Genomic DNA, 12330 nt, shown 5'->3' on the forward strand with positions numbered 1-12330 from the left:
GGCAAGCCACACTGAGAAAAATTTCATTTCTTATGGTAACTAGAAAAATTCAGTAAAACAAGTATCGTTAAAAAAATTGTTTGAACATTGTTACATTGTCGATTCTTTTTTGGTAATTGCAACGCAAAATCAGTTTCTGAGGTTTCCTCTATTTTTTTTAGTCAAACAACGCTTTAACATCGATTTATTGTTGCACAAGCGGTAAATTTTCGCAACAGTTGCAAGAAAATACAGCAACAGTGATCGTAATGAGAAAGAATAGTAACGGATACTAGACTTTCCGGTACCAGCTAGAAAACTGATTTTCATCTTCTACCTGGATCTACATTTTTCGATTGTGGTAAAAAATGAAAATAGTCAAGTAATGAGCGGTAACCGGAACTAAAAATTTCTCTCGGTGCAAAATCCTGAACGAGAAGCTGTAAATTTCCCCTCACTCAAGCACTATAGTTTCCGGTTCGCGAGACGCAATATTGCGTCCCGATAGCCTCGAAGCGCTGCACCCGTACCCGTAACCAAGGCACATGCATCAACGCGTCTTATACTTTTCTTATACTTTTTTCAAACCTTGTTCCAGAGCTGTGCGAGGAATGGGCTCTCGCCAACAGCCGCGAGTGCGTCGAGGGGGGTGTCGGGGGCGGCGGGGGCCAGGAAGACGCCGAGGATCCGGCGGAGGCCACGTTCTCTCTGAAATACCTGGGAAGCACCCTCGTCGAGACGCCCTCCAGCGAGGAGGCCACCGCCGAGGCCATCAAAACCATCATCACCATGGTACCTATGCCTGTGTCTGCTCGATACACCCCGTAGACACAGGGATTCAATGCACGCCTGACGAAAGACCGTGAAACATTTTACAAAAGGACAGTTTTGTGCCTCCACTCTTAGGCGCGGCTGATGCGTTAGGAAATCTTTCAACATACGGTGGAATTCTCACGAGAAACGGAGGAGAAGCTTCGTTGTACCGGAAATTCGAGATGCTTAGTCCCCTACTTTCCTGGAGAACCCAATTTCCTTTCTTTTTTTTTCCTGCTTCGTTTTTCCTCAATTTTTGTGCTACGTTCACGGGTAACGAGTATCGTTCTGTTTCGGGATCTTAGGATCTTGCGAAAAGGGTTTTTAACGTTTCCCTTGGATCATTGAGTATAGCAGAAGTATTCGGAAGGTGAACAATTCGTTGAGTAGGTACGTGTCTGATAGTTTTTTTTTTGTTTTGGTTTTCAGAGGGGTCGTTAATGAAAATCATATCGACGATCCCGAACGTACAATTGTTGGAAATGAATCAGCGGTCGTGGTGATGAATATTCATATTCAGATCTTGAAAATCGGAAGAGACGATACATTTATTGGAATAACACTTTTCTCAGAATTTGGTCTCTGCATTAAGAAGGAATTGATCTTCTCTGCGTATAGAATTTAAAGATATATAAAACAATCTGATCACATTTTCTCTTTTTCATAAAAAAATATAATTGCGGATTATACAAGCAATTGACTTTTATTGATTTTGTAATATAATATACATATTACTTAGCATGGGTGACGCCATATTGTTATATTTCCTAATCCGCTAGATTTGTTTCAATTTTTGTTTAATCTGAAAAAAAATATGACCCAAGTATTTTTCGTTTTACCTCGTTGAATAGGTGTTTAAAAATTTTCACCCATATGGAATTACTTCTGCACGAACTGATTTGAATATTTTTATACGTGATCAGCAGAGTATTTCAAACAATCCCTCGTTAGTTATTGAAATGCCTTTTTTTTAACCATCTAGAAAAGTGAAACATTTTTTTTATTTTGCAAAAATTTTTTCATTCAAAATTCGTTTGGTGTGAATTCAACTGTGATTAACAAATAAATCGGTTTCAGACGATGTCAAATTTTTTTCAAGCTCTACTGGAATTAGTTAACACATTCTGAATGTACGAGATTTTTGGTTCTAACTAATTTTGACTGAAACAAGCATTTTTAATCCTTTTTAAAGCAATTATGTGTGTGAGACATATACCGAAATTACTGCAAAAATATTACTGAGAAATTTATTCAGTTCGGATTGATCTTGTTCACTTTGAAATTGCGTTTTTCACAATTTACACCATCTCAACTCCATTAGCCAGTTGCAATGAATTACTCCCTGAGAAAGAATTCAATTCCGAATAACTTTCTTATTCTATTAATACTACTTTAATTATTATAAACGTATAAAAATATATCAACCTTATAACTAGTTAATTCAAATGAAATATGGGAAACACTGGTTACAATAAAACCCACTCTGATTCTAAGTTTGACGTTGTTTTGAGAAGAATCTTTCATAGTCTTGATTGAAAATTAACATTTAAATAAAAATAATTCATTGCTGGCGATCTAAAAAAAAAAAACGTCCAGCTGTAAATTATATCACACTTTTTTTTAAAACTTGTACTATTTTGAATAAAATTCTCAATCGAATCGAGATGACCCCAAGGAATATTCCTTCAACCGCGATTGGCGGGGAGTCAAGAATTATTTCGGATCCAAAACTATAGAAGGCTCTTCACAATATAGTGAGAAATGACGTCAAATTTACTGAATACCCGATAAAGCATTTCCAGTATAAATGTATTTTCGATGCACATAATCCGAATCCTGCATCCTTTGAAGAGCCTCACGTCCACCGTCAAATCCCGCGAATAGTTTTCATTTTTGCGTTGAATTCCAAGGGTGCAAATATCCTCTTCCGGCGGAATTCGTGCCTGCGTGAGTTTGCGAGAGCGCAGGATCCGCGTATTATAATGCGGAAATGTTGGTGCAGGGTTGGAGTTAGGAGGGGAGGTTAGTCGCGCCATTCGTAGGTTATTGACATCTGTATAATCCGACACGATAGCTCACAAATATCCAGACAAATATTGGATCGTTCCAGGGGATGAAAAAGAAGGAGACGGAACAAACAACCGGTCCTGTAACACCCTAATTCGGTGACCATTTGTCAGGAGTCGTTTCTCCTCTCTGAGAGTTCAAGCGATTAGGATACTTTGTGGAGTTTGAATTTTATTCAAAAACGGAGTGGAGGTAGGCTGGAAACTGATGAATATATTTCAGGATCGTACACGCTTTCCGCGCTTCCGTAGATAGGAGTGAAGAATGGGCGAATCAAATAAACGTGACTTTTATTCACGTCCACAAAAAGTGCTACCTCAGTGCCGTGATATCCTTCGCTTCTACCAAAGTCCTTCATTTGGTCTGCGCGATCGTGCCAGGACGTTTTGGCTGTTACAGTCTTGCTCGACATTCGTCCGTTCCAAGTGCTCTACGTACGTCCTCCACTGTCCTGCACGTACCTTCTACCTGTGCAAACGACGTTTTCATTGCCTCTCGACTCCCCTTCAACCGTCGAACCAGTTTTTATCCTTGGACCAGGATTCGTGCGAGGGATCCTCGTTTGGTACGTTTCGAAATTCGAGGTTCCGATTCGTCTCGTTGATAACTGGCGCTGCATCCAACATTTTTCTCTCTCTCTTTCTCTCTGCTCCTCGAAGCTTCTTATTTTGAAGTGATCTGTACGAGGTGGCTTCGATCGGTAATCCAGTGATTTATATTGAATCGTATCGTGTCCCTGTGTTGCCAAAAGACTTCAAGGAGCGTTATTTGCATAGAGCATGACGAATGGTTCAAGGTGGAAGAGCAGATGTAGGAAATCATTCGTTGTGACGTCGATCAGGAATGGCATTGATCATTCGTGTAGAATGAGAGTCTTTTCCTACCGCGTTACCGTCAGTGAAACAAAAATCACCGAGATGAGCCTGGGACGAATGGTTACGGTCTCATTAACTCTGAGAAATTCACCTCTTTTGACTTACTTCGGATATCCTGTCCTCCGGCGACCCCAACGAGCAGGATTGCGACAGAGTGCAATTAAGATATCCAATTTCTTCTGTGCATTGAGAACGCAATAGGAGGATCAGCTTCTCAGACTTTAAGAAATAGAGTTGTTCAGAGTCTAAGTCTGATTGCAGGATTACTCAGTCGAGGTACGACTTAAGTTTGAAAAAAATGTATAATCCCAGTCACCCGATGATGGGAATTGTGCTCAGTGAAACGACAAAGGAATTCATTATTCATTTATTAAAACAATAACTCACAGCGCAAAGCGTCGGTTAGCTGAGTTCTATACCTACATAGTAGTTCCGAAATATAAAATTGAGAAGTACCGATATTTCGAACGGCGGAAACTACAAATGGTCAAAACTTCGACCCATTCAGGGTTTGTACCATTCGATTATGCGACAATTTGTAGTTTCGAAGAAGAAGAGTTTGACACTTCGGTATTACTTGCTGTTCGGGACTTTGACCATTCGACGAAACGGTCGTTCCGAACTCTGACAATTCGGAATTCCGGCTCTCACCCTCTAATTAGCTGCTGAACGACAAGTGCTCACCTTGTCAAAGTTTAAGGTCAAACATTCCCAGTATGTCTCGAAGACAAACACCCTGAACGATGACCGTGCAGCGGACAACCGAGGAAGTTCAAAGTTCGGTCGACTCATTATCCGGATGCTTAACACCCAATACCATCGTTCCTTAACCCAACGCTGAGGAGTTTCGCGAATCCATTGAGCTTAAAACGCGAGGAGGTTAAAGAGGCATTTCTAACTCGTCAAAACTCGTCCCTGAGAGCTTCAAAAATGGCGGTGTGTGTATATTACTTCCGCTCGGCTTGGCCGAGGTGTACTCTGCGATACCTACAACCTTCCAGGAGGTCTCTTCAACGAGGAACGCGCAAGTGTCCGGCACGGCTTCGTAATGAAGTTTCAGGTTCTCCTCATCTCGTATACGTGCCGCGTGTAATCCTCCCAAGCTTCGCTGCTCGGAAACCCTTTGTTTGCTAAAAACTTCTCGCAGCTCCTGGAAAGCTTCAAAGTAAATAACAAAGAGCCCAGCCCGCTCAAAATGTCCACACAAGATTTTCGGAAACTCGATAATTTTCACGATATTGAATTTCGGATCAGAAAGAAGTCAGTCATCTCGTATAAACAATGTAATAACCCAATCGATCCTGAAGTTTCGGTCTTGTGAACTCTTTAAGTCAATCGGGTGGTTTGGTTTTTGCACTTGAAAATTAAGGCCAGTGGGAAATTAGAGAAACTTATCAAATCTGAAACGTTTCTGAATGATTCGAAGGACGGGAAAGTCGAGTCCGTTTAACACTGATAACGGCGTGACTGGAACTGCGGTGATTTTCAACAAAACGGAGAATACCGTAAGATCTTTTTTGAGAGAGGTTTTGTATAGTATAATTTCCGAATGAAACCCGCCTACTTTTCTGCTCAAGAAATGGTCCATTATAACTTGAGTTACGAAGACCCTGAGCATGGCCTCGGTGAACTATTCCGCAATCTGCTTCATGGTTTCGCAACTTTGAATTGAAATTCGTCAGTCAGATTTTAAAAGTATTATAAAAATTGTTCGCAAAACATGACCTAGTGGATTTTACATTTCAAAATCGGTTAATATGTAATTCCAAGAAAGTATAAATCTCAGGTCACGATCATTCGAAAGGGAAGCTTTTTCTCCATGGGATGATAATTCCGTAGATCGATCGAAGGCCCGGAGGTTCATGCGCGCGAAAAAAACACGGGCATATTTTTCGAGCCTCTGATATCTCCAGGCAGCATTGGACCACCCCCCTCGATGGTGATACACAAAAAGCGTCAGGCTTAACAGACATTGCCTGTTGGAAATCCTCGTAGGTGGTTTTGCCGGAGGGTTTTCGATGCGAACGAAGCACGTTGAGTAAAGGCCACCCTTTCTATTCTGACCACACGACAGATTCGTGCCAGCTCCGAAATTTTGGGTTACACAGTCGCGCCAGCTTGTTTTCACGATCCTTAAATCATTCCGCTGAATAATAATTCTCTGCAAAACTTGTTAACGCATCCGCTATCTGCCTGTTTGTCAACCCTGAACACATCGTTTGGACAAAATTGCGCGTGTTAATTTTAAGCGTTTTTTAAAGGTACAGAATCAGGCGTAATTACAAATTTATGTTCATTCAACGTGCACGCTGAGTTGGGGTGTGAAATTATATTGCGAAAGAAATCGACACGGATTTGTTGTAATATTTTTTTTAAATTTATTTTCATTTCTGTGCGATAATAAGGTACCAATGTTGAATTACCTGTACTGGAATTTATTTACATCTTAGTTTTAACAACTGAAAAAAAGGTTCGCTTTCTAATCTTATTTCTCTGTATATTTTCATCCTGCGTAGTGGAAAAAATAACGGCAATTTTTCTCATACGTATATAGCACGCTAACAAAAGCTCTGAAATGTTTTGTTCTTCCTTCAGGCGAAAGCGAGTGGAAAAAAATTGCAGAGGGTGTCCCTGGCGGTTAGCCTACGGGGAATTCGCATGACCGATGTGGCAACGGAAGAGGATCAGCTCCAGGTCTCGATTTACAGGTGAATTAAAACGTTGAACGAAAGTTTATTTTCCTCGGAAAACTAGCGGCTGAGTGCCCACTTTTCCCCGCATGTATGCTCCAAGCGGCTCCGCTAACTGAAAGGCTAACTTTATTCCCTGTTCCATTATGCTTCCGCGATCGGTTCACTGCCGGCTGCTTTTCGGTCGAGCGAATATTCGCCTGGCACGTATCGATTGAAGTCTGCAGGCAAATTCAAACGTTATTATTCGCTTTTGCGTGCGAGGAAATTATTCGCGAAAACGGAGACGAATAACTCAAGACTACATCTCGATACCTCGTTCCGGAAATTTTCATTAAAGCTCAGCGTTGAATTATTTTCAACAACCAGGCATTGAATTATGTTTCAGCGTTCTGCACGCGCGCGTTTCTCGACGTTTAATTACTTGAATAAATCTCGAAATTCCCCGGGGCGAGTAGCGGAAGCCACCCACTCGAGATCCTTTGGTCTTGATCGTCGTCAACGATTGTATTCAAATTTCTCAATCTCGATTAATAACTCCTTCGTAGGATTTCACCCGCTCTTTCAATGCTCGTTTTCCAACCTTTCATTCGCTTTTCCAATGACCTTCGAAACCCTCGAAGCTTTACGCCCCGTCCTTTGGCCCTTCCCAACCCCCCGCAAACTCGCGTGTAAAGCCACTTGCAATTAGTTTAAGGATAGCGTGGAGAATCCCCATTTTACCCTATACGATGTTCTAGCCGTTACTAATTGTACCGGAGGCTGAAGAGGCGAGTCCTGACAAATGGCACACGTTTTGCCAATTATTCGCCAACAAAATGGCGTCAATTTCTTCATGTTGGTATTCTCAATCCCTGCATCATATTCAATAAGGTTCAAACAGAGAGGAGTAAAGAAGTTATTTTCATTCATTTACGCTTTTAAATTCCTTTTGGACAATGAAAAATTGAAAACCAAACGTATTTTTTCAAACTCTGTCTTGTGCGAAAAAATTTCGGAGCCTAAGATAGAATTAAGCTTTCTCTCTCTCTCTCTCTCTCTCTCTATCCAACGGAATCGGTATAAAGAAAATAAACAATATAATGTAACGCTGAGTAATAATTCGTGGCGAATATAATCGGATCAGGCTGATTATGATAAAGCGGATTATATTGTGGTTTGAGGAAAGTTCCTAGGATGCGAATAAATCTTTTGCGGGATAAATGGTTTCGGGAATCGTAATGAACAGCGTCGCTCTGCGTATCTGGTAAATCCTGAAATTTTTTAGGCGTCTCTCCGTCCGTGAAAATCCGGCATTCGAAACACCTACGCTAACGAAGGGTTTTCATTTGGAACTTTAATTAATAGGATCTCTTACTGTTCGGCTGACGCGACCCACGATCATGTTTTCGCCTTCATCGCGACAAACCTCAACGAGACAATGGAGTGTCACGCTTTTCTATGCCCTAAGAGGAAAATGGCCCAGACTGTTACTCTCACGGTGGCTCAGGCCTTCAACACAGCGTATCAGGCCTGGCAGCTGACTCAAGTCGATCCTCGTATTCACCATACAACTGACAAGAGCCCTCCGATGACCGACGAAAATTGTATTGGTAAATATTGAACCATAATAGATAGGGCGCGGGGTTGAAGTTGCGAATTTGAAAAGAATATAGATCGAACGTAAAAGTTTTGCACGAGCTCCGAAAATGAATCTTTTCTATCATCGATTCGGAATATTCTTTAATCAAAATAATGAAAATAAATTTAACCGGATACAGAATATGAATTGAAATTTTTATGCATCTGTAAAGCTTCTCTATGCATTTAGATAATTGTACGTATTTTATATGAAAATTAAACTTTTGCCAAGAGAATTTGAAAATCAGGTGATCGTTTATGAATCACGCACTTGTGATATTTTTGTTTGCGATCGCATTGAAAAACTTACCAAATTTTGAGATGTTTATGTTTTACACAGCGAATTATTACTCATTGTATATTATATCATTATTTTAAGTGTTTTTTACAAAATTTCGTGCATTTTGTATTCGCTCAAAGTTATGATTTTCAATATAATTCGCACGTGATAGGTATACGTTTACTTTATAAAATAATCTTTTACACATTTGTAAAACGATTTACAGAATATCACGACAAGATCGTCAACGAGACGAAAAACAACGAGAAACACAACCGACAGAATAACCAAAATGTAAAACGTAACAACATCAATGAGACTCAGAAGAATCTCCTGATCGATTTATCGTCCGATTCTAAGCCAAAGGAAAATTCGTGGGTATGTAGTTTTTTTTTTTCTAACGTAGAATGACATCATTCGCAGCCCAGAAATCCACACGCGATTTTGCGTCTAACCTGTAGTGAACACTTAAAAATTAAGCTTTCATCGTGAGCCTTGAAAGGCTAAAATACAATTCGGCATTCATGAATTTTTAGCAGCTAAACTGATGCAAATTTTTTTATTTTTGTTCAACACACCGTTAGTACATATTTTCAGCTACTCATCTGATTCAACTCTTCTCTGTTTCAACCCTCGACAAATTTGACTGGCTAAAATTGACACGTTTTATTTATTTATTACGAGATATTCATAAATTGAGTATTAATCAAGACTTGAAAAGTGTATTTACAAAAAAAAAAAAAAAAAAAATTTAAATACCCATGCTTCATTTCAAAAACAAAAAACTGGTTCCATATGAATAAACGGAAATTTTCTCGAACGTATAGGTCTTTATCTCAACCCTCAAAATCCTCTAGGCAAGATCTGTAAAGTTTGCCGTGTAAACTATAAGCATTTTTACTTAACTTTCAATATCCATATATTTTATCGTAGGACTAACTATTTCTAAAAAATATCCAAGCGTACGAAATCGGAAATAAATGTTGTTATTTGATAAAAAATATCAGCATCGTCAATGGATCGTGTCCATTTATGTATTGTCCGTTGATATCAAGCTCACAAAAATGTCAAATTCTAATTGATAAAGCTGACATAGAATGCCCTATAGACGATGCCGATATTTTTATTGAATATTAGAATCAATGCTTACTGATTTCTCACAGTAACATATTGTTTTACAAACAATTGTTTCTGCGACCGTCTAAATGTATACTAAAAGTCTGGTAAAAACGTGTGTTTTTTCAAATGGCAAACTTCACAGTCGTTGCGTGGAGGCTTAAAATTGAGATAGAGATCTGCGCTTTGAAGCAGATTTTTATTGATTTATTTGAAATCAATCCGGAGAGCAATAGAATAAATATTCGAAAAAGTTGAAAATAAAAACCATCCCAATAACTATATATGTGAATTTTTTCTTCACCTTTGAATTAAGGAGGGAGAAATACAAACTTCGTGGATATAAACGGTAAGAACCGTTTATTTGAATTAGCTGAGGAGCTTACATGAAAAAATTGTATACATGCATTTTTTCATTACATTTTAAGGGGAACTTACCATCAGTATAACAACGGTAAATAACCATGTTTTGAATATTGACAAAGTTTCTCGCTTGATATCGATAAATTCGGTTGAAAGGGTGAATCATTGTGATTTACTATTGTTATATTCGTATTTGAGTGTTATATCGTTTAATTAGGTTAAACAATATCAATTGTAAAACTTTGTTGAAATTAAAAACATTTTGATTTACTTTTGTTACATTAAATTCTCATCAAAACACAACGAAAAAGTATAAAATTTTTTCTTGCAGGCTACGAGGATCGTGGATCTTTTGCTTTGACCGAAGCTTCAGCCAATTTAAATAAACAGTTTTAACCGTTGACACCCACGAAGTTTACATTTCTCCTTCACTGATAATTATACAAAAATGTTCGTCCCTCCCAACGAGTGCCTCGTTATTTGAACCGTTCCTCTTTCTGCGCATATGGCAGGTTTGCTTCGAGGAGGAAACGGGAGTGGACAATAAAAACACGAGGAACAACAACTCGCCTACGAGCATCCCGATGTCGACGCTCAGAGCGACGCCGACGCCGACGCGGCTCGTCACTCCGCGACCTTCACCTTCGCCCTTGGCGGGGCAGAACGCCTGGGGCGAGTCCAGGTCGGTCGACTTGATGTGCTCGTAGCCCTTATAGCCCAGGGCCGACAACTTCCGCGACGTGCCCCTCATCACCGGACTCTGGAAGCACCTTTCGGCCAGCGGTATACCGAGGAACTTTTCCTCCTAAATTCGAAACCTGAAACGTGCGCCGACCACGGTTATCGCGGTCCTTGCGGTGATCCTGCGGAGATCCTGCACTGAGAAAAATTTCATTTGTTGGAGTAACTGGATATATTCAGTCAAACAGGTATCGTTAAAAAAAAAAACTGTTTGAATATTGTTGGTATTACGAAAAACGAGGTACGCCTAACCATTTTCCGATATTGTCGATCCTTTTTTGGTTATTGCAACGCAAAATCAGTTTCTGAGGTTTGGTCTACTTTTTTAGTTAAACAATGCTTTAACGTCGATTTATCGTTGCACGAGCGTTAAATTTTCGCAACTAAGAAAACTAATTTTCATTTCGTACCTAGAACTATGTTTTTCGGTTTCCGGAAAATATGAAAATAGTTAAGGACTGAGCGGTAACCGGAAATAAAAATTTCTCTCAGTGCGCGGATTGGCGGAAAGACGATCTCGTTTTGCATCCTCAATTTTTACGCGTCTAGGACGAATTTTGAGCTTTAAAACGGACACCATCCCTCCGGCGAGTTCTTGTCATTATTACAGGGGTGACTCTGATCCTGTAACCGGAATTAAACACCGTGCAACAGCTGCGAATTGTAACGTAAGGCCTGAAAAGATTTTCGGTTTTTACAAGCTTCCCGATATTTCACCCGGAATTTGCAAATGAGAAGAAGTTTAACGAAAAGCGTCTGTGTAACCGTGGAGAAGCGGAAAACATGCAGTGAACAAATTGCTATCGACGGTTCTAATTTTCGGTTTCAAAGCGAAGATAATAAGCAAAGAAAAAGAACTCGTACGTGAACGGAAATTCATTTTCTTTTTTTTTTTTGGCCTACGCGGAAAATGTTTTCCACATATATTTTGCTCAGCGATTAAAAGAAGATACGTGTAAGGAAAACGGAAATTTAATCGAAACCGTGGATATACACAGAAGTAGAGAAAATGCCAAGTGAACGGATTCATGATACTGACTGTTATTTTTTAATTCAGAAGTGAAGAAAGTTCCCATTCGAGACTTTTGTCGCGTGGGTGAAGTTGGTCGGAATTAATTTCAACCCGAATTTGATCCATGGTATCGGTTTTGTTGTTATTCTTCGATTTTCTCTTGGATAATGGCATTTGAAATTCAACACAGCCGGTGAAGATGTCTGGCCAAATAATTCGTAAAGAAATTCATAAGAACCTTAAAGAAATTTGAAGCGGTTTGAACTTGGAATAGAAATCTTGAGATTTTACCTTTGGGTTGCAAATTCAGTTCGGAAGGAAAAAAGAATTGAGATTGTTAGTCTAGGAATAAAATGGAGACTCGGCCCGAATGTGTTGAAAATAAAATTTTACAGTTCTTCCTTCTTTCCTCAATATTTTTCTATAATCGTGTCATTGTCACTAACTTTTATGAATCCAAGTATTGTTTCATGATTATCGCGAAAAATATTTGCATCAAGTTTTCACTGCCCCAGTGAACGTGATAATTGAAATTAGGACCCAATTTAACAACGACGCAGGGATTAAAATGTGGAAGAGAAACCGGCGTTGCATGAAATTTTACTGCAGATGATCGGTAAATTCAATTGCGGAATGTATAATTCATATTGTCATTGGTGAAAGTTGAACGTTATTAATTCGCAGCCAATCGATCGTCAGCAAATTGCACAATTCAATGATCACAATACTGCTGTTGAATTAATATTTTAGCGAAAGCAAAGATTGGTTTGAATT

General features: G+C 39.4%; 1 protein-coding gene across 3 annotated transcripts in view; it reads left to right on the forward strand.

The window, feature by feature from the left end:
• The window catches only part of LOC124296741 (low density lipoprotein receptor adapter protein 1-B-like), a 49623-nt gene extending 38824 nt beyond the window's left edge, over positions 1–10799 (forward strand). For all 3 annotated transcript variants that reach the window (XM_046747065.1, XM_046747064.1, XM_046747066.1), the window contains exons 2-6: positions 578–771; positions 6330–6442; positions 7772–8016; positions 8551–8702; positions 10316–10799. In XM_046747065.1, the coding sequence (XP_046603021.1) occupies positions 578–771; positions 6330–6442; positions 7772–8016; positions 8551–8702; positions 10316–10510 (899 nt within the window). In that variant the 3' untranslated portion in view covers positions 10511–10799. The remainder of the gene's footprint in view (positions 1–577; positions 772–6329; positions 6443–7771; positions 8017–8550; positions 8703–10315) is intronic.
• The last annotated feature ends 1531 nt before the right edge of the window (positions 10800–12330 follow it).

Source organism: Neodiprion virginianus, chromosome 1, assembly GCF_021901495.1.
Source record: "Neodiprion virginianus isolate iyNeoVirg1 chromosome 1, iyNeoVirg1.1, whole genome shotgun sequence".
Classification (NCBI taxonomy): Eukaryota; Metazoa; Arthropoda; class Insecta; order Hymenoptera; family Diprionidae; genus Neodiprion; species Neodiprion virginianus.